Consider the following 23,972-nt stretch of genomic DNA (forward strand, 5'->3'; position numbering starts at 1 on the left):
CAGGTAGTGACTACTTGGAACCTTGTTAAGATCCAGCCATGCTAAATATGATTTTTTGCCATTTTTCAAGTCAGGACTGTAGTTGCTCTAATAGTCTTTAAGAGTCCGTCCGTCTCCTCTGGCAGAAACAGAGGTTTCCCTGAGCCATCATCAGAGGAGGAGGAGTCAGATTCAGAGAAGAATTCCCCTTTGTCTAAGTCAAAAGCCGTATCTGAGGTCAGGGATCTTTGCGAGGTAGATGACCTTGGAGATAGAGGCATGCTTGAGTCCACGGCAGCACTAACTTCCTCTTTTATCATGGATCTCATGGTCTCGAGGAAGGACGGAGATTTGTCAGTAACAATTTTTTCTGTGACTTTGGGGCACAGCGTTTTTTTTAGGTCTCCACCAGTCGGTTTTTGGATCGAGGTCTCTCTGGCCTAAAGAATCAAAAAAGGGGATTACACTTAATAGGGCCAACTAAAAACTTTTAAGGAGGCCAAGACCCATCACCGGTGGTGGATAAGAAACATTACAAGCACCCTGTGAGCGGAGACTATAAGAAAAAAAAAGATGCAGGCAGCAACCATATCTCTCCTCTGGGAGGAGGCTTACCGGGCTGAGGCAGAGGGATCCACAGGCTTTTTGGCGGTGTCCATGTTTCCCGGGGCCAGCATGCTGTCAGCGCAAAGCAAGGAGGACGTCTGTGAATTCCTCCATTGAAATTTGAATGCCGCGCCGCCGGAAACTCCGCCCACCCACGAGATTCTCTTGCCAAGGAGAATCTCGCCTGATGACGTCACGTGCCGGATCCCGCGATAGTTCCTGCTCAGAGAACTGCCGCACGACCCGTTCCCTGCTCCAGCCCTGCCACATAAACGTGGGGAAGGACCCCCAAGAAGAAGGCAAGGCTGGGCGACATAGCAAGAGTTTTCCCGACACTCCAGGAGAGGCTTCCACGTGTATCCCGAGGACAGGAAACAACGACTGAATAGGTAAGGGGGAGGAGGCCTTTTAAATCTTCCGCTTCTACGTTGTTTCCTGTCCTGGGGGCCTCAAACTGTGATTTGCGGACAATAATAGGACATTCAATACTTTTTTGCGGAACGGCCATGCGGACAAACGGAAATGGAAGGCACACGGAGTAACTTCTGCATTTTCTACAGCACCATTGAAGTGAATGGTTCCGCATACGGTCAGCAAAAAAAACGGAACGGAAGCGGAAAGAAAATACATTCGTGTGCATGAGCCCTTAGGGTCCATTCACACGTCTGAATTTTTCTTTTCCAGATTTTCGTTTTTTTTTTTTTGTGGATCCGTGTTTCCGCAAAAACCTTCAGTTTTCACCAATTGTACATCTGCATCCGTTCTGTTTTTCCGCAAAAAAAACCTAAGGAATATATGTTGGTAGGGTACCTAAAAAAAAATCTATTTCCTGGAAACGGCTCCGCAATTGTGGATGACATATTGATGCATTTCGCATGTCATCCGCATTTTTGCGGACCTATTGACTACAATGGGACCACGGACCGCATTTTGCAGACAATAGTAAGACAAGCTCAATTTTTTTTGCATATCCGCATAACGCAACAGAACAACGGATGCATTTTTTGCGGGACCATTGAAATGAATGGGTCCGCATTCTTTGCGGAACTGATGCGGATTACAAAATAATGACGTGTGAATGGACCCTTATCCTGCTGCTCGCTGTGCTCCCAATACCCCCAAATACTATCCTGAAGGAAAATGAGTGCCCCCATAGTAATAGTGCTCTTCATAGTCCCACCAATAGTAATTCCCTTCTAGAATGCCATCATTAGTAATACTGCCCCCAAGAGTGATAATGCTCCCCAAGAGTGATAATGCTCCCCAAGAGTGCCCCCATAAGTAGAAGAGCCCTCCAGTATTAATAATACTCACAGAGCCCCCAGTACAAATAAGGCCCCCTAGTGTTCCCACAGTGGTAATAAAGCTCTCTGCAGACCCCTCAGTAGTAATAAGGCCCCCCATAGTGCTCTTAGTAGAAATAAGGCGGATCTATAAGTCCCTCCTATAGAGCCCTCAGTAGTAATAAGACTGCCAACACAATAACACTATTTCCCTTTTCCGCCATAGAGTCCCATGTAAATATCACACCATCTCTCCAGCCCCCTCTCTACCTACAGCCCCTCCAAAATACAGTCCCATGTAAATAACATCACTCCCTGCTACAGCCACCTCCAACACACAGTTCCATGTAAATAACATCCCTCCCTTTCGCCCTAACATACAGTCCCAGTTAAATAACCACAACTCCCAGCATTGCTCTGCCTCTCCCTTCACTTACCTCTCCTTATGTAGCAGACATCACCACAGATTCTTCTCCTCTTCGCTGCCGTCCTCTCCTGGACTGGTCACATGATGGTGACATCATCGCAGGTCCTTCTCAACCACTGCCTGTTTTGCTGGTCACATGACCTGTGATGTTATCACAGGTCCTTCAGCTCTTCCAGTCTATTAGATTCAATTGTATTGCCATCCTGAGGATGGCAATACAGTTGTATCTAGCAGGCAGGCAGGACATTCGGGGCCTGGGACAAAACATCAGAGGCCCAGGCCCCAAATGTTTTAACCTAGAAACGCCCGTGGGAAACGGTAAGGATGGTTAGACCAGAGTGGCCTGTCTGTGAATAGATATCTTTTCAGCACAGGGACATGACCATCTTGATAAGCTGAAGCTCTTTATTTAGATGCCAAAAAACACTTATGGACAATGCATTTCAGACTTCTTTTCAAGTCCAGTTCATGCCTGGCTGTTTGGAAAAAGACTGGCTGATCTGTCATCCAGACTGGAGCACATTGAGCAGCAGACTCCTAGGCAAGCTCCGTCCAGTCTTCTTCCAGACAATCAGCTCCTGCAGGCAGAACTGAACCTGAAAATGGAGTCCTGGTGCTCCGAAACGCATTGTCCATAAGAGGTTTTATCATCATCTAAAGAGCTTCATTTTATCAAATTGGATGTGTCCCTGTGCCGAAAAGGCGTTCCCAGTGTAAATGAATGGAGGCCTTTGATAGATGGGACCTCCATCAGCAGCCATTTTCAGAGTCCAGCGTATAAACACCAGCCACCGGCTCCCATGCATTTACCCATAGCCATACATGTCACTGTCACTTTGATATTACTAATGCAGTGTTGGTGTTAAAGGGCATGATTGAGGTTTCCTAGGATTGTATCCTACCCCTGAGTGTCTTACACCACTTTTCAGGGCAATTGTGCACTTTCAAGTCGAACCTGAAAAGTATGAGAAAATTCACTCATATTCAGCTTTCCTGACTGATCTTTTGTGTGGTACAATTAGGGTTGGGCGATTAATTAAATTAATTTGACTAATTTACCATTTTAGTGTGTTTTAAAATAAATAAATAAATCATGATATAGAATTTTTTCTTTTAGCAAAGGCTGTGTAGTATCTTCAGTACCTACTACAGGCAGCAGGGACTGAAGGACCTGTGATGATGTAACCATCATGTGATCAGTGCAGGAGGGGGTGGAGCTCAGCAATGTAGGGGAGAAGTGGTGGGGAAGGACCTGAGATGTCATGTGACATGAGGGGGAGGGGAATAAATTGGAGAAGTGATGGATTTAGTGAGCGAGCCAGGGAATGCTGAGTGTTGTAGTTCTCTCCTCTTATATCTCCTTCCTGTAATGGAAGCAGCGGGGAAAGGAATTAAATATCACAAGTAGGTGCCGAGTTTGGTGAGTAAAGCCATCTTTTACATTGTAGCTTTGTAGTGTACTTTTGCTGATGCTGTTATATAGATTATGGTTTCCATTCTGTCACTGTCCTGGTTATGATGTCTCTCTTTTGGGAGTGTCCTCCTTTTTGGGGTTATGAAAGTGGCCACCCTGACTATAGCTGGTCTAGTTGGGCTTTTCTTCTTCTTTTTTTTTTAGTTAATTATCAATAATCGTCCATATTGTTGAAATAATCTGGATTTCTTTCCTCCAAAATCTCCTTAATACTTATTTAACATCCAATTCACACACAGCTTTGCACACATTACTGCTGTACAATATATCCTCTTTAGGCCTTGCACAGAAAGAGTCAAGTATATATGACCCATACAAGAAGACTTTTAATATACTTTTCCAAATGTAGACTAGCCAATAAACCCACAAGATAGTAATCTACATATTTCATAAAGGAATTCATTTACCTGCTGCCACTACCTTGGCATGCTCATGAGCCAAATGCCTTCCTGCCGCCCGATTGTCAGCATTCTCATTCCACCACAAAACATGGACTGGGTACAAACAAAGTACACTTGTTGAATCAGGTAGTAAACAGCATATTTCACAGGGTTTTTTAACAATTATTCATATGAACAAGTAAAAATAGTTCTAAGAAGAACTATCAGACTGAATTAACAGAATCACGTACTTTATGTAATAGTACCCACATAATATAGACAGGAAGAAATTTGCTGTAAGACATGGTAGACACAAATCTATGGACGGAGAACTGGAAGTGGTGGTCACAGGCTAAGAGGGCACACTGAAGCTGCCAGCTAAAAGTCGCTGTAAGCGCCTTCGTTTTTAGAGATTGAGGCAGGAACTGGTAATAGGCTGCTAATACATACAGTATGACATGCCAGCAGAGGGCACATTGTCAGTGTGCTTGACGCGAGTATAAAAGGAGAATGGAGGAGCCCTACTGTCATTTTACTCAATATTCATAGAAAATTTACAATGTGTGGCTGTTCTTTCTTTTAGTATTTTGGCAGTACTATACCATTGAAAATAAAATATTGTCCTTCTGCAGTAGTCAGCACAGAGAAATAAAACTCCTGTACTAATAAGGCTACTTTCACACCTGCGTTTAGGTCGGATCCGCACCTATAATGCAAACGCTTAGATCCGTTCAGAACGGATCCGTTTGCATTACCATGAACAAAAAAAAATTAAAAAAATTTTTTTCTTTTTTTTTGTTCATGATAATGCAAACGGATCCGTTTTGACTTTACATTGAAAGTCAATGGGGGACGGATCCGTTTGAAAATTGAGCCATATTGTGTCAACTTCAAACGGATCCGTCCCCATTGACTTACATTGTAAGTCTGGACGGATCCGTTTGCCTCCGCACGGCCAGGCGGACACCCGAACGCTGCAAGCAGCGTTCAGGGGTCCGCCTGCTGAGCGGAGCGAAGGACAAACGGTGCCAAACTGATGCATTCTGAGCGGATCCGCATCCACTCAGAATGCATTAGGACTGGACGGATCCGTTCGGGGCCGCTTGCGAGAGCCTTCAAACGGAACTCACAAGTGGAGCCCCGAACGCTAGTGTGAAAGTAGCCTAAGTAGTCCATTATTTAGTTTACTGCTGCTGTGACTGGAACATGTCATCTGCTAGTATAATGGTAGATTGTACCATTGTATCACAACTCTGCTCTCTTTGATGGGCCTAGATGTCCACAGAAAAGCATTGCACTTAGTGTGATTTGTGATTCTCTTATTGAGTCACTCATCCTTCATCACTCTCTGGTCGAAGTGAATGTTCTTAGAAAGTCAAGTGAGGCTTGAGTTTGCTGTACTAAAACCCTATCATACTGTCATCCTAATTCTACACCTACTATTATCATTACATCTTATCCTTACAGCAGTAGTAAAATGACAATGGATTAAAGCGGTTGTCCGGGCTTTTTGTATTGATTACCTATCTTCAGGATAGATCATCAATATCAGATCGTCGCACCCCCGCAGATCAACTGTTTGAGGAGTCGGCACACGAGCTTCGCCTCGCCTCATACAGCTGATCGTCTGGAGTGCCAGGTGCGGACCCCCACCGATCTGATATTGATGACCTATCCTGAGGATAGGTCATCAATATTAAAAAGCCTGGACAACCCCTTTAACCATGTATACAGGACTTTTCTCTCTCTGCTGACTGCTACAGAACAATATGTTCACTGTTCCTATTGTTCCTATGCTGTTACTTCCCTCTGGTCATTATCCTGTATTGTAACACCACTACGTGCAGAGATATGACTGTTTATTATATTTGTGTTGTGATATTATTGTGTTTACCATCCCGGTTTTATGACTTCGCGGTGGTGGGACTGGGTATCGTCCCTTTGCATGTTCAGGAACACAAGTTTTGGGGGGATTGACATGACTGTATTTTCTTTCCGCATCTGATCCACGTTTTTGGGGATCGGTTGCGGACCCATTCATTTAAATGGGGTCACAACAGATGCGAACAGCACACCGTGTGCTGTCCCCATCTGTATGTCCATTCCACGGCCCGACAATTAAAACAGAATATGTCCTATTCTTGTCCATTTTGCGGATAAGAATAGGCATTTCTAACAAAGGGTGGGACGTGTGGAAGAGGAAAATGCAGGGCACAGCGAAATGGATATGGTCTTGTGAATGCCCCCTTAGTTTGTAGATGAACCTGGGAACTGGTGTCTGAGGTGGCACTACGGATCTTCTGCCTCATAAAAGACTAAGGCCCCCTGCAGACGAGCGTGAGCGGAATAGGTCCGGATGCGTTCAGTGAGAAATGCGCAATTTCGCAAGCAAGTCCATTCAGTTTTGTCTGCGATAGCGTTCAGTTGTTTCGTTTTTTTCCACGCAGGTGCAATGCGATTTAATGCATTTTGCACGCGCGTGATAAAAAACTGAATGTTTACAAACATCTCTTAGCAACCATCAGTGAAAAATGCATCGCATCCGCACTTGCTTGCGGATGCGATTTTCACGCAGCCCCATTCACTTCTATGGGGCCAGCGTTGCATGAAAAATCGCAGAATATAAAACATGCTGCGATTTTCACGCAATGCACAAGTCATGAGTGAAAATCACAGCTCATGTACACAGCCCCATTGAAATGAATGGGTCCGGATTCCGTGCGGGCGCAATGCGTTCGCATCATGCAATGTACCCGCGCGGAATACTCGCTCGTGTGAAAGGGGCCTAACAGTGCTATAAATTTTGCTGATTCCCTGTTGCATCAGTGCCCAGGAGCTTCAAATTATGCTTCAGGAATGGATGGGCCCTGCTGTGATAACTGGAGGAAGGTAGGGCACAGGTAATACCACATTTGTAATCACTGTTGGGACAATGCAGTGACTACGAATACACTTTCTTCTCCTGGGTAGACTCCTATGACTAATGGAAGGAAGCTATGCTATGACAGCTGAAACAGATGGGGGATATTGTGACCCCTGCTATAAATATTTCAGGGAGTACAGCTGCACCAGCACGGAGGCATGGCTGTGCTGCGTCTACCGTGCAGGGGGAGGTGAGACTGCAAGTCATGTCTCAGATCAAATTCACAAATCTCATTACAGTGTGTTTTTACAAAAAAAACATCCATAGACCTGTTTGCTAGCAAATATCACAAGTGTGCAAACATACAGAAAATGCATAGATTTTTTTCTGTTTCTTTTCTGTGACATCAAGCATTTTGTACCTGAAAATCCATTACTGAATATAGACTTGCCACTGTGATAGTGTAGGCCAAAAAGACTTAATACAGTAAAAATAACCAAAACGTTCTGCCCATACAATTGTGCCCATGGGTAATACCAGCTATAATAGCTTCCAGTAACAGTTCTAACAGCATTCAGTGTTATTGGCTACCACATTAGTGCCAATTTAATGCGCCAGACGCATATTAGTGCCTAGGGTTGGATGACCACCACTTAGGATGACATGATCCCCTCCTCATCATGACTGGTATGAAGTACGAGAACATATCTATAGAAAATTACCTTGGTTAAGTAATCCATATTCAGTGTTAAAAACACCAACAAGTTTTGTGTATCCAGTATGAACATGAGTAGAGATGGCAGCTCGAAATGATTCGCCCCAAACTGCTGGTCCTCCAGGCTTAAACTGGAAGGAGACCATCTCATAGACCCCTAACATAAAACAAACAAAGAATTGACATGTGTTGTACTTGATAGGAGAATACAGCACTGCTTGTGAGCAGGGTTCAGTATTGATTGTCTGGGTTACTGTTTTTAGCACTATTCTGAACCTGTAGGACTGAAGGACTGCTTTCATTGATAGGCTAGATTTGGCCCTCATTAGGATTGTTTAGTATACTGCACCTTCATGAAGTAGTGCGCCGTTAAGGTACCTTTAGACGGGAGAATTCAGCAGGCAATTGTTAGGAAGATAGCATTCCTTCAGACAATCGCCTGCTTGTCAGTGACGGAGACCACTGCATTTGCATGCAGTAATCTCCTCCACAGTATGGGGAGGAGCAATCACTAATGCAATCGCTCATCTCCATACAGAATCATTATTTGCCGGCAGCAGACCATGTTTAGACAGCACAAATCTGCCGCCAGCAAACAACGATTTAGGCGACTGCACAAACGAGTATATTACTCGACAAACGAGCGTTTTTCTGTTTCATTGGGTAATTGGTGACACCTTTACACCACCAGATAATCGCTAAGAAGCGTTCCTATGAATGCTCATTAGAGATTATCTGGTAGATTCTAGGCCGTGTAAAGGGGCCTTTAGGCTCTGTTCACATGACATCAGAGCCTTCTGTTGGCAGTGGAGAGGAGATTATATGCTATTGTATAGGCATACAGTTTTTGTTTTTTTTGTTAAACAGGATGCCTACATATTGAATAGGGTAGTAGATATGACTATTAAATACAGAATATAAAATAGGTATGCATGTCACACACTGCTTTGGAGGCTAACAAAAGGATACTGTTGGCATCTGACTGGTCAATAGATCCACTATGGATATGTTCAGCACATGCACCCAGAGCTTTCCCAGTGCATATGCTACTGCACTCTGAACATGCCCACAGCTGAGCAAAAATTCAGAAAATTTTACATATTACTAATCCAAAAGTACCTATAAAAAATAATAATTCCCTCTCAGGCTGCTGTAGATACGGTAGAAATTAAGGTTAGGCTGGAGTTTTGATGCAGTCAAAGCCTTAGTGCAGCCAGAAATGCTATTTCTAAACTGCATATTATCTCTGACCATTCCAATGACACAGAAACTGCAACATAATCCCCTTCCTCCCATTCCCTCTCCTGTAAAGGTGACCATACCATACACCTTCAACAGCTGTTGGCCAAACGCTTGTTCGGTTGGCAGCTATTCCTCCTTACTCCCCCATACACAGGGACATTTAGTTTGGCTGAGCATGCATGTGTATTCAATGGGTAGAAGAGAGTAGGCCGCTGCTAGGCACCACTGACCTCAAGCAGGAACAAAGAATCTGGCTTGATGAAGTTCAACATGCCCAATCCATTCAGGAGTCCACCATTAAAATAAAATAGTTGGCCTCTGACTGTAGAAGTTTCTAAACATTTACAAAGATCCTGCAGGCAGGGAGAGATGGACTACCATCTGACAGAAGGTGAAGATTACACTGTCTGCTAATAAGATATACTACAAAACCATGTATTCACATAAACTGCTAAATTTAAAGGGGTTCTCTGGGAATTAAGAGAATGAAAATACTTAAATATTACTTTATTATAAATATATCCCCAAATACCTTTCATTAGTTATAATAGCTTGTTTTGTCTAGGGAGCAATCATCAGGAGAGATAAAATGGCAGCTGTCCTATTAGTACACACAAAACCTGTCCTAATCACACAGGAGGACAAGTTACTTTACAACACTGAGGTAAAGAGCTGACTCATCCTCCTCTCCTACTTGTCAGGGATTATGATCCTGAATACGGCTGATAAGATCTTCAGCTGAATCTCTGTAGAAATGGAGTTCAAGAGGAGACATGGAGTACAGAGAGGATGAACAGGATAGACTGTGGCAATGGAGACTGCAAACAAGAGCTGCTGCTCATCAGCCACATCCTCGCCTCCTCTCTGTACTTCATGTCCCCTCATGAACTCCATTTCTACAGAGATTCAGCTAAATATCTTATCATGTGTATTCAGGACAAGTAGGAGAGTAGGATGAGGCAGCTCTTTAGCTCAGCGTTGAGAAGTACCTTGTCCTCCTGTGTGATTAGTACAGGTTTTGTGTGTACTAATAGGATGGCGGCCATTTTATTTCTCCTGATTATTGCTCCCTAGACAAAACAAGTAATTATAACTAATGAAAGGTATTTGGGAATATATTTATAAAAAAGCAATATTTAAGTATTTTCATTTTCTTAATTCCTGGAGAACCCCTTTAAGCAACATCACATAATAATGACATATACACTTTAAAATCTAAGGGGTCAACCCTGTATAGACAGAGCAGGTATACATTTCTTTAGTCACAAAAGAAAAAATTATAACACTTTATGTGGTTTTCCCATCTCAACATTTGTGGAATATCTATAGTATATGCCACAAATATCGGATAGTAGTAAGTTCCAGTGGTGGGATCATACCCATGTCCAGAACAGTGCCTCTGAAGTGAAGTAGAGCACATTGTGTATGCGCGGTGACCTCTCCGTTCACCGCAGAGAAAGTTCATTCGGCTGTTAATGGACGGTGGCCACACATTCGCGTTGTGCTCTCCTTCACTTTGGGAAGGGAGTGACCCCTTTAAACACTAGAAGAAGAGCTCATTAAAAACTGGATTGAAATAGAGGAAAAGGGAACTGTTGAGTCATGTTATTTCAGGAGTTTGAAAAGCATCATAATAGGATTTAAGCAATGTACATACTAACCCTCTTTTTCTGGTTTCTGAAGTTTACACCATGGTACCAAGTAAGCAATCTCATTGTCCTGTTTGTCCATCATGGGCAGTGCTTTCAAAATGTAATTTTCCTGCCACAGCTTGTCTTGAGCTAGCTTGGAGCGTACAGCTGACCGATGTGCAAAGCTGTCTGTAAAAGAAGAGAGAATGACACACTAGGTCCCCATGTCAGATTAGGCGTAAATGTGATGAACCTGATTTGTATGTATGGGGTGAAGACACATTACCCATCAATTTATTTTAACACCCATAACTCTACCATGACGTTTTGGACTGGACCAGCTAGCAATCTAATGTGAATGGGAAGCTCCCGACTCCACCAACCGATGATGTCAGGGGAGAGAAGGATTGGGAGCGTTGAATTTCAAGGATGGATCCTAGTTATGCTGGTAGATAAAAAGCCACTAGCGATATCTGGTAACAGTATCACCCTTCAGAAGAATGTCTCACCCAGGTCTCTGTGACTTCAGCGAGGACAGTGGGAGTTGTTGGCAAATTCTGCAGACAGGCAGAAAACATAATTTTCAGTAGATAAGGTAATTTGCTAATTGGATTGTCATTACATTGGCCATTAAATTAGCAAAAGTTTTAAATTTGTTGAAAGATAGTGACCACTTAAATGGAGTGGTTGCAAGTACTCCTTTCTTCCAAAGACTTGCACTCCTGGAGCATACTCCTACCGGTGTTAGTAAGTAATGTGTGACGTGCACATTGAACAAGGCACAGACATGGGTGGTAGGGTATCTGTGAAAGGTAGTGGCCTAGTGACCACCAAGGAGGTGCAGAACAGTGTCCAAAGTAAGTGGCTGGTGCAAACCCATGGGTGGGGTATAGACAGGGTAGGATGTGGCAGGGGATAGCCTTCCAGATACCCACCCCAGCACAGCAAGACAAATAAAATCCAAAAGTCACTTCAACCCAACTCTGGTGAAACCTTAAGGCCTCTTTCACACGGGCGTTGCGGAAAAATGTGCGGGTGCGTTGCGGGAACACCCGCGATTTTTCTGCACGAGTGCAAAACATTGTAATGCGTTTTGCACTCGCGTGAGAAAAATCGTGCGTGTTTGGTACCCAAACCCGAACTTCTTCACAGAAGTTCGGGCTTGGGATCGGTGTTCTGTGGATTGTATTATTTTCCCTTATAACATGGTTATAAGGGAAAATAATAGCATTCTGATTACAGAATGCAAAGTAAAATAGCGCTGGAGGGGTTAAAAAAAAATAAAAAAATGTTTAACTCACCTTAGTCCACTTGATAGCGCAGCCGGCATCTGCTTCTGTCTCCTTTCTTTAGGACCTGGGTAAAGGACCTTTGATGACGTCACTCCGGTCATCACATGGTACATCACATGATCTTTTACCATGGTGAATCACCATGGTAAAAGATCATGTGACGTACCATGTGATGACCGGAGTGACGTCATCACAGGTCCTGTAACTGTATTTAATGCTCACCACAGGTCCTTCAACAAAGGAGACACAAGGAGATGCCGGGCTACGCGAGCAAGTGGATTAAGGTGAATTAAATTTTTTTTAACCCCTCCAGTGCTATTTTACTTTGCATTCTGTAATCAGAATGCTATTATTTTCCCTTATAACCATGTTATAAGGGAAAATAATAATGATCGGGTCTCCATCCCGATCGTCTCCTAGCAACCGTGCGTGAAAATCGCACCTCATCCGCACTTGCTTGCGGATGCTTGCGATTTTCACGCAACCCCATTCATTTCTATGGGGCCTGCGTTACGTGAAAAACGCACAAAGAGGAGCATGCTGCGATTTTCATGCAACGCACAAGTGATGCGTGAAAATCACCGCTCGTGTGCACAGCCCCATAGAAATGAATGGGTCGGTATTCAGTGCGGGTGCAATGCGTTCACCTCCCGCATCGCATCCGCGCGGAATACTCGCTCGTGTGAAAGGGGCCTAAGGCTCTTAACACTGCTCAACTGAACAGACTGTTTTTGGGAAGGAAGCATTCCTACCCAGGAAACACCTGCTCGTCAGTGAAGGAGACTGCTGCATTTACATGCAATCTTCTCCACAGTATGGGGACGAGCGATCGCTAATGCCATCTCTCATCCCCATACAAAATCATTATTTTCCGGCAGCGTAGCAAGATTAGACAGCTTGATCTGCTGCCAGCAAACGATAATTTAGGTGACCTCATGAAAGATTCAATTACCCAATGAACGAGCATTTTGCTCATTCATCGTGCGATTGGAGACACCTTTACACCGGCAGGTGATCACTAAAGAGCGTTCCTACTAACGCTTGTTAGCGATGATCTGTCTGATGTTTAGGCAGTGTAAAAGAGTCTATCTAGGTGTACTGTAAGGTACCAGCTTTGGTGTAAGTACTGCTCAGACAATATTTATGCCAATATTGACTGTTCATTCGCATCAGTCTGTGTCATTCTAAGGGGTAACCACACTTACATGTAACTAATCAGAACAAATTAAGCAAATGTGCAGCAAGGGCCATTTTAATCTTCTCTTACACCATTACTGTATAGTAACAGAAAAAATACTTAAGGTGCTCTTATCCAGAGAGGTAGAAACTGAGCAAATATATGTGTCTTAAAACATGTCGAGGAGGTTTTTCCATCAGAACATAACAGACACACCATACAACGAACAGTTAACGCCATCTCAAAGATGCCAACCAGACATGATCAATTAAGTATCTTTCGAAAAGAATGGAAATGTTTTTTGTCATAAAAGAGGAAAACTCTTGGAATCTGTTAGGCCCCTTTCACACGGGCGAGATTTCCGCGCGGGTGCAATCCGTGAAGTGAACGCATTGCACCCGCACTGAATCCGGAGCCATTCATTTCTATGGGGCTGTGCACATGAGCGGTGATTTTCACGCATCACTTGTGCGTTGCGTTAAAATCGCAGCAAGCTCCTCTTTGTGCGTTTTTCACGTAACGCAGGCCCCATAGAAATGAATGGGGTTGCGTGAAAATCGCAAGCATCCGCAAGCAAGTGCGGATGCAGTGCGATTTTCACGCATGGTTGCTAGGTGACGGTTGGGATGGGGACCCGATCATTATTTTTTTCCCTTATAACATGGTTATAAAGGGAAAATAATAGCATTCTGAATACAGAATGCATAGTACAATAGGGCTGGAGGGGGTTAAAAAAAATAAATAAAAATTATTTAACTCACCTTAATTTTTTTTTTAACCCCTCCAGCCCTATTGTACTATGCATTCCGTATTCAGAATGCTATTATTTTCCCTTATAACCATGTTATAATGGAAAATAATACAATCTACACAACCTTGAACCCAAACCTGAACTTCTGTGAACACATTGCACCCGCGCGATAAAAACTGAACAACAGAACGCAATTGCAGTCAAAACTGACTGCAATTGCGTACCTACTCGCGCGGGTTTGCAGCAATGCACCGGGACGCATCCGGACACGCTCGTCTGCAAGGGGCCTTAAAATTACTGTAGATATGTGTCATTAATTTGTCTTGCAAGATAGTTAAAGGAGTTTTCTGAGATCTTTATACTGATGACATATCCTCTGGAGGGGATCCAACACCAGGGAACTATGCCGATCAGCTGTTTGGGGGAGGCATCGGCACTAGCATTTGTGCCACAGCCTTATCCCTGCTTTCCCTAGGCCATTTTACGTCATGTTCAACGGTCACATGGCCTAGATGCAACTCAGCCCCATTGAAGAAGTGAATGGGGCTGAGCTGCAATACCAATCATGGCCACTGTACAATGTATGGAGCTGTGCTCTGTAAGCAGCGAGAAAGCCGCGGCGCTACTGCGAGTGCTGGTGACTTCTCAAACAGCTGATTTGGCGGTGGTCCTGGATGCCGGACACCCACTGATGGCTTATGCAGAGGATAGGTCCTCAGTAAAAATATCTCAGAAAATCTTTTTAAATCTTAAGTTATATGGATATCATAAGGAGGGCCAATGCTAGTAACCACTTCTTGATGAGCCAAAATGAGAAGCCAAAGAGTATAAAGATGATCAATAAACAACATCAAGTCTAGTTAGCATCATACCGTATTTCCATATGTGGAACACCTTATTCAGTCCACCCAATTCATACGTCCAAAAGCCAACCAGCTCAGAATGCGCTGTACGCAGATGAAAATTCTCCTTTGAGAGCTGCATGAATGCATTCATCATCGAGGGCTTGATAGAATACGTGCGAAATTCATATAAAGTAGTGTCATTTTGGCGGGGGCCTGTGGCAAATGTAGCCTTTGCCTAAAGAAGGACAAATTATATCATTTGTGAGCTCAAGAAAAATCTTAAAGGGGTTGTCTCATTAAGTTAACTTATCCCCTATCCACGGGATATGGGGTAAGAGCCTGATCAGTCGGGGTCTGCCCACTGGGGCTCCTGCCAATCATCAGAACAGGGGCCTATGCTCCTCCACTTGAATAGAGCGACAGTTACAGTATGTATGTTCACTGCTGGCCCATTCAACTCTATGGCACTACATTTAACAGAAAAGCTATGGGATAAACTGCCTTAAATTGGACAACCCCTAGACCAGGGATCAGCAACCTTCGGCACTCCAGCTGTGGTGAAACTACGACTCCCAGCATGCACACTTGCTTAGCTATTTTCAGGACTCCCATAAAAGTGAATGGAGCATGCTGGGAGTCGTAGTTTCAACACATCTGGAGTGCCGAAGGTTGCTGACTGCTGCCCTAGACACTTACCAACATTGGTCTAATATGCATCACATAAATAATATCCAAAGTGCTACTTTTTAATACCAATTGGAAATATCCAGCAAGTGTCAGCATATAAGGTCTGCAGAGAATGGACAGATGTTTTCAGAGACAGTTGAAGATAATGTTACTACTGTACTTTTAGTACTTTTCCAACCGACAAACCCTACTCTACTGATCTAAAGTTTGCCTTTGAGTAGCACATTATATAGGGTACTAACACTGTAAGAAGAGGGAGAGGTATTCTGTCTCCATGCTTCAGCAGGGAAAGGTCATGCTCTCTGTTAAGCTTCAACCAGAACACCTGATGCTTTTGTACCTGACCTTAGTTGAAGAATACTGAAGTCACTGGCCCAGATTCCCTAAGTGTTTACTCAGAGCTGACTCTGCCATCAGATAGGGCAGAGGCCTTATTAGGTTACCACATCAAGAGGCAGCAAGACCCAGATCACAGTATTACAGGGACTGTATAACTGTGGGAATCCTGTAATCTGCGTGACTAACGCTGGCCATACACTTCAAATAGCTGTCGGCAGACAGCTCTCTCCTGACTCCCACATACACATGAATGCTAGACTGAAACAACATGCGTTCTGACTGGGCAGAATGGGGTAATTGAACATTTACAAACGACGACTGAGCAGACAATGACTGAAAAGGAACCGTTCATTCCCCATAACTGTCTGCTGCATTTACATTCAGCAGTCACATCCACTGTATGGGGATAAGCGATGGCTACTGCGATTACTTGTCCTCATACAGATTAAGGGCTCATATGCATTTTGCTTTCTGCAAAACACGGATGATGTCGGTGTGACATCCGTATTGCATCAGTTGTTTTTTTTGCGGATCTATTGTAACAATGCCTATCCTTGTCCGCAAAACAGACAAGAAAACGACATGTTCTATCTTTTTTGTGCAATGGCCATGTGGACATACGTAAACGGAATGCACATACAGTCATTTCCCTTATTTTGCGGACCCATTGAGTGAATGGTTCCGCATATTGGCTGCAAAAAAATAAAATAAAATATGGTCATGTGCATAAACCTTAATGGTTTCTGGATGGTCTTCTACCCAGAAACTAAAATTTTGGTATCTCCGTAAATTATTACCCGTATTTTTCGCCCTATAAGACGCACCTAAGTTTTTGAGGAAGAAAATAAGAAAAAATATATTTTTAACCAAAAGGTGTGCTCTTGGTGGGTTTGAACTAATGGCGGTCTGTGCATGACACTATTATGGGGTATCTGTGGATGATGCACTGTTATGTGGTGGGGGATTTGTGGATGGCACTGTTATGTGGGGGATCTGTGGATGGCACTGTTATGTGGGGGATCTGTGGATGGCACTGTTATGTGGGGGATCTGTGGATGGCACTGTTATGTGGGGGATCTGTGGATGGCACTGTTATGTGGGGGATCTGTGGATGGCATTATGATGGTGGGGGGGATCTGTGGATGGCATTATGATGGTGGTGGGGGATCTGTGGATGGCATTATGATGGTGGGGGGGGGATCTGTGGATGGCATTATGATGGTGGGGGGGGGATCTGTGGATGGCATTATGATGGTGGGGGGGGATCTGTGGATGGCATTATGATGGTGGGGGGGATCTGTGGATGGCATTATGATGGTGGGGGGGATCTGTGGATGGGATAATGATGGGGGGGGGTCTGTGGATGGCACTGTTATGTGGGGGATCTGTGGATGGCACTGTTATGTGGGGGATCTGTGGATGGCATTATGATGGTGGGGGGGATCTGTGGATGGCACTGTTATGTGGGGGATCTGTGGATGGCATTATGATGGTGGGGGGGATCTGTGGATGGCATTATGATGGTGGAGGGGATCTGTGGATGGGATAATGATGGGGGGGGGTCTGTGGATGGCATTATGATGGGGGGGGATCTGTGGATGGCACTGTTATGTGGGGGATCTGTGGATGGCATTATGATGGTGGGGGGGATCTGTGGATGGCATTATGATGGTGGGGGGGATCTGTGGATGGGATAATGATGGGGGGGGGTCTGTGGATGGCACTGTTATGTGGGGGATCTGTGGATGGCACTGTTATGTGGGGGATCTGTGGATGGCATTATGATGGTGGGGGGGATCTGTGGATGGCACTGTTATGTGGGGGATCTGTGGATGGCATTATGATGGTGGGGGGGATCTGTGGATGGCATTATGATGGTGGGGGGGATCTGTGGATGGGATAATGATGGGGGGGGGTCTGTGGATGGCACTGTTATGTGGGGGATCTGTGGATGGCACTGTTATGTGGGGGATCTGTGGATGGCACTGTTATGTGGGGGATCTGTGGATGGCACTGTTATGTGGGGGATCTGTGGATGGCATTATGATGGTGGGGGGGATCTGTGGATGGCATTATGATGGTGGAGGGGATCTGTGGATGGGATAATGATGGGGGGGGGTCTGTGGATGGCATTATGATGGGGGGGGATCTGTGGATGGCACTGTTATGGGGTAGTGGATCTGTGGATGACACTGCTATATGTGTCATCCACAGATCCCCCCATAACAGTGCCATCCACAAATCCCCCCATCATAATGCCATCCACAGACCCCCCTCCATCATTATCCCATCCACAGATCCCTAAGGAGGGTCTGTAGTAGGCGGGGAGAGCGTCGGGGCCGGGCAGGCACTGTACTCTGGCCTCGCCGCTCAGTATGTACTGTATACGTAGTGTTAATCATCATATCTAAACTGCGCTTCCCCTGCGTACCGTACTTACCGGTACATGTCACGCTCCTGTAATAAACACTAGCAGCTAGCAGGCAGGCCGGGCTGCAGGCGGCCGTAACTCACATGCCTGCTCCGCCTACTTTATGAATGAAGTAGGCGGAGCAGGCACGTGACCTCAGTGAGTTACGGCCGCCTGCAGCCCGGCCTGCCTGCTAGCTGCTAGTGCTTACTACAGGAGCGTGACATGTACCGGTAAGTACGGTACACATGGGGAGCACAGTTTAGATATGATGATTAACACTACGCCTGATACCGGATCCGGTATTGCAATGCATTTTTCTGACTGATCAGGCATTTTTCAGACTGATCAGGATCCTGATCAGTCTGAAAAATGCCTGATCAGTCAGATTAAATGACATGCGTTTGCATACAGTTTGCCTGATCAGGCAGGCAGTTCAGGCAACGGAACTGCCTGCCGGAATCAAACAACGCAAGTGTGAAAGTAGCTTACTCTCCATTCAGAATGCATGGGGATATGCCTGATCAGTTCTTTTCCGGTATAGAGCCCCTAGGACGGAACTCTATGCCGGAAAAGAAAAACACTAGTGTGAAAGTACCCTTACAAGGGCCAATATCGTACAAATGCTCGTTGTTAATCAGTCAGATAACAGTCCCATGTAAAGGACTTTAAGCCCCTGTTAGACACCTCTGGTGTCAGATTATAAATGAGAACAAAATGATTGGGAATGCTGGAATCCAACTGCCTTTCTTTTTCCAGACGTCGTGGAGAGAGTCAGAAGGCCACTATACACATTAGATGGTTGTCCCGTTCCGCCAAAATCTGAAAGTTTAGTAAACATTAATCTATAACAATCAATATAATAATCAATTGAATGTACCCACTAGTCAGCTAGGACAAGACCATGCTAGATGGCAACATACACATCACACCGGTTAGCTATAAGACCTGAAACAAGATGCACATTACTGGCTTACAACACTGGTCCTAATTTACTTCTATTGCACCGTGGCTAAACTCCAGAAGGCATAGGAGGATTACTTTATTAACCATTTATTTTTACTTAGCCAACATATTCCACCAAGTTGTCCTTCTATACTCAGCATGCATCACCACTTTGTTGAATGGAATCTATCAGCAGCTTTGACCTTTCAAAACTGCTTACAGCACAATATATAAGTAGCTGATGAGAGGAGCAAAAAAACAAAAACAAATTAAAACATACCTTGTGTGATAGTCATGCACTCTGAGTGACAGCTCTAGCAACCAATGAGGAGACCGCTAGAGCCATCACTTAAATCAGAGGGGAGGCGATTCAGTGTCCAGGGCACTGAACGTGAAGGGACTGCCTCCTGCACACTTGTGGTTGTGATGCCTCAGTTTCTGTGCCATGCAACCTGCTGACATTCTCCCAAAACATACTGGAATAATATGCAATTCTCTACTATAGAGACATTCGTTAAATCACCAGACAGGCTGCACAGAATGACACTCAATATAATAAAAAAAGATAATTGCATCACGTGAAGACTATGTCTCCCTAGATGATGTATTTTCATTTATTTCACTAAATGTCTTAAGAAATAAACTAAGTACATAAATCATGTATTGTTTCCATGTCTGTGTGGCCGTGCTGCAATAGATAGGACTTGTCCTATCTTTATCCGCAACATGTGGATCGTAGACGCATTGAAGTCAATGAATCTTTACCGCATGGTGCACACGGATGGAGTCCATGTTTTGCGGATCCGCAGTCTGCAAAACGGTCACAGTCGTGTATATGGCCTCTTAGGTTACAATATATAAACTTGGGATTAAACTATACCGTAGTTGATATTTGTAAATATATAATTCATTGTATCATTTTATTTTGTTAGCTAATATATGTTATGAAATAGTGGAGCACCGCAGGAGAATTTGTTAGGGAACAGGAACATCCCAATTAGGAAGCACAGCAGTGGGAATCCTGGTGCACCGCACAGGGTACAGGCACTTAATCACCATCACTCCCCCAAGAAGTGGAAAGATGGTATAGTGGGAAGGGAAGAATCATACACATGACACTAAGGTGGCATAAAGAAACTGGAGTAGCATTTCTAGGCAAAAACGTCAGGTTTACAGATGAGCCAAATTTAACAAACGGTGGGAGATCCTCTGTGTGCTGGAGTGAGAAGTGCCTAATTTATTAACAGGAAGATGCCTCTTAATAAATTAGATGCATCTCTGGCCCTCTGTTCTTCAGAAAGGGTCTAGGGGCTGGCATAGACTTAAGCTATAAACTTACAGAAGTTTCTGGCAACAGTTATAGTAAATCCAGTGAGTTTCAGCCCCTCCCACTAAGGCTATTTTCAAACTCGCGTTTGGTGCGGATCTGTCATGGATCTGCACAGACGGATCCATTCAGATAATACAACCGTCTGCATCCGTTCAGAACAGATCCGTTTGTGTTACAGTATCTTTAACATAGCCAAGACGGATCCATCATGAACTCCACTGAAAGTTAATGGAGGACGGATCCGTTTTCTATTGTGCCAGATTGTGTCATAGAAAACGGATCCGTACCCATTGACTTACATTGTGTGTCAGAACGGATCCGTTTGGCTCAGTTTCGCCAGATGGACACCAAAATGCTGCAAAATGGAACGAGACAGAACGGAGGCAAAATGAGCCAAACTGATGCATTCTGGACGGATCCTTTCCCATTCAGAATGCATTAGAGCAAAACTGATCTGTTTTGGACCGTTTGTGAGAGCCCTGAACGGATCTCACAAATGGAAACCCAAAACGCCAGTGTGAAAGTAGCCTAAGTCTCACTCCCTTTTCTTGCGACAAGCTAAAAAAAAAAAAAAAGAAAGAAAATTATGGCATGTGCCATAATTTGTGACTTTTTAATTCCACAATAGTGGCACAAATATGTTAAAGGGGTTCTCTGGGAATTAAGAAAATGAAAATACTTAAATATTACTTTATTATAAATATATTCTCAAATAACTTTCATTAGTTATAATGGCTCGTTTTGTTTGGGGAGCAATCATCGGGGGAAACAAAATGGCCACTGTCACTCAAAACCTGTCCTGATCACACATGAGGACAAGTTAATTCACAACACTGAGGTAAAGAGCTGCCCTCACCCTCCTACTTGTTAGGGATTATAATCCTGAATACAAATGATAAGAACTTTAGCTGAATATCTGGGGAATTTAGTTCACGAGGAGACATGAAGTACAGAGAGGACGGACAGGACAGACTGTGGTAATGTGGGGCTGTGGTAATGGAGACTACATACAAGTGCTGTTGCTCATTAGCCACACCTCACACTCCTCTCAGGTCTCCATTCCCACAGAGATTCTCCTGTATTCAGGATCATGATTTCTGACAAGCAGAGCAGAGAGGAGGATGAGGCAGCACTCATTGTGGTAAAGTAACTTGTCCTCCTGTGTGATTAGGACAGGTTTTTTTGTGTATTGATAGGACGGCGGCCATTTTATTTCTCCTAATGACTGCTCCATAGACAAAGCAAGCCATTATAGCTAATGAAATGTATTTGGGAATATATTTATAATAAAGCAATATTTAAGTATTTTCATTTTCTTACTTCCCGGAGAACCCCTTTAATAAATGCCACTTAATTTGCCGTTTAATAAATTTATTGCAAAGAACAATAATGCAGACTCAAGCAAAACCAACGTCAAATATTACCCTTATGATCAGTGGTGTAACTAGAACTGACAGGGCCCCACAGCAAGGTTTTGAACCAGCCCCCCTCCTACTCGGTCACCTTAAAGCAGACCTCAGACCAGAACAAAATAAATAAATAAAAAATACTCTTCTCCTCCCACTGGGGCCTCTACTCGCCATGCAGCACTGTGTCTAGGCATGCACTACACTGACCTGACGTTGCACAGTGTCACATCATAGTGTGCTCGCCTATGTCCCGTTCTGAATCTGTGCACTGTGCAGTACCTGAAGAAGAAGACGGGTGAATGGTGAGAAATACCAGTGCTAGAACTGGGACCACCATACTCAACTCTCCCTAAGCCCTGAAAGTAAATTCATTTGTCCTCCTCCTGTGCTCATTCCTGAGCTCAGGCCCCATAGCAGCTGCTTCCATGGTAGATATGCTCCTTCTCATTATAAATTCTCCCCGCTATCTTTTATTGAAAAAATTATGTTGTGTATGATACACAAATAATGTAAGACTAACTAGGGGAGGGCGATATAAACGATATACAATATTATCGTCATCAATTCGGCCGACGATATAGATTTTAGTTATATCACCATATCGCGATAGATGACCACAGAGGGTAGTGAATTGAAGAAGCTTCTCACTCACCGTTCCGTGGCCTCCCGACTCTGCACCGCGCTGCAGGGCCTTGCGTTCACACATCGTCAGTGCACTGGCTGACGCTGTGTGTAACGTCAGGTCCCTCCCGTGCATGCTGGGAAGAAAACGCGGCCCGTCTCGTCTCCTGCGGACTCCATCAGCCCGCCCTGCAGGAAAGGTAAGTAGCAGCAGGGGCCCGAATCTACCGGTGGTTGGATGGCTATGGCATGGGGATGATGGCGCTGGATGGGGGACATGATGATTGTGGCAAAAAAATGGCATGGGGCTGATGGCGCTGGCTGGAGGACATGATGATGGTGGCAAATGGCAATGGCAATGGCATGGGGCTGATGGCGCTGGCTGAGGGACATGATGATGGTGGCAATGGCATGGGGCTGATAAAAATATTGTTTTCATAAAGCAATTTTAGCAATATGTTAAGGTTTTTCCTATTAGAGTACTCGATTAATACTCAATTGCTTAAATAATTGTTTCCTGCAGCCCTAGATGTTATTAAGCTGTGTGCCTGTTTTAGTCAACTTGCAAGCATGAAGGAGCCTACATGTGTGGAGAAGGAGTAGGTGCTCATAAAGAAGACAGGTGCGAAATCGGTCATATGGACCTGGTTTGGGTTAAAGGAGTCAGATGTTGAGCAGAAAAATATAATCTGCAAACTATGCCGGGCGAGAATAATAGCAAAGATGGGGAAAACAACAAATTTGTATACGAAGATAGCTGAAAACTGCGCCCTCCACAAACGCCCAGTTAGTCAAATGTAAACCAAAAAGGTGGCCCTGCCCCTACACACCAGATTAATATTTTAAAAGCATTTTCTAAAAGGCATTCCATATGACAAAAGAAATCAAAAAACAGTTAGTTAAATTCAACCAGAAATGCAATACTCATCAACTCCTTTACTAAAATAAACTTTTTGGACACCATCATCAAGATACAGAACAATTAAATAAAGACATCACTTTACCAGAAACCAACTGGCCGCATAGCATATCTCAGATGGGACAGTTTCCACCCCAAACACAGGCGGTGGATTGATATTACAAATGTCATTACCATGTACCTGTGTAAGGACATGGTGCCGTTTCTTACAGTGGAGAAAAGCGGCTTTCAGAACATGATTAAGACACTCGATCCACGTTACGAGGTACTGTACCTAACGGCAAACACTTTACCCAAACTGAAATGCCCAAACTGTATGACAAAGTCCGCGAGCAAGTGAAGAAAGAACTCCAGAGCATAAAACACTATGCAACTACTACAGACTTGTGGTCCAGTCGCACAATGGAGCAGCACTGGAGTCATGGGGACTAGAAGAGTTACAAGTCTGCATAACCACCGACAATGGCACAAATATCGTGAAAGCAGTGGAAATGAACGACTGAACAAGACTGCAGTGCTTCGGCCACAGGCTCCACCTCGCCATCGGTAGGTAAACGTTTCTTTTAGTCCTAGACTAGTTCAACATTATGCGGGGGTATCTTTCTAATATCTTCAAATTTTGTCCTTAGAGAGAAGTGTGAAAGACG

General features: G+C 44.2%; 1 protein-coding gene across 1 annotated transcript in view; it reads right to left on the reverse strand.

Moving 5' to 3' along the window:
• Positions 1-23,972, reverse strand: part of LOC120989241 (protein NipSnap homolog 3A-like) — a 39,477-nt gene that overhangs the window by 7,174 nt on the left and 8,331 nt on the right. The window contains exons 2-5 of the mRNA XM_040417214.1: positions 14,693-14,900; positions 10,631-10,789; positions 7,735-7,884; positions 4,177-4,263 (exon numbers count right to left, since the gene is read on the reverse strand). Of these exons, the coding sequence (XP_040273148.1) occupies positions 4,177-4,263; positions 7,735-7,884; positions 10,631-10,789; positions 14,693-14,900 (604 nt within the window). The remainder of the gene's footprint in view (positions 1-4,176; positions 4,264-7,734; positions 7,885-10,630; positions 10,790-14,692; positions 14,901-23,972) is intronic.

Source organism: Bufo bufo, chromosome 2, assembly GCF_905171765.1.
Source record: "Bufo bufo chromosome 2, aBufBuf1.1, whole genome shotgun sequence".
NCBI classification, from domain to species: Eukaryota; Metazoa; Chordata; class Amphibia; order Anura; family Bufonidae; genus Bufo; species Bufo bufo.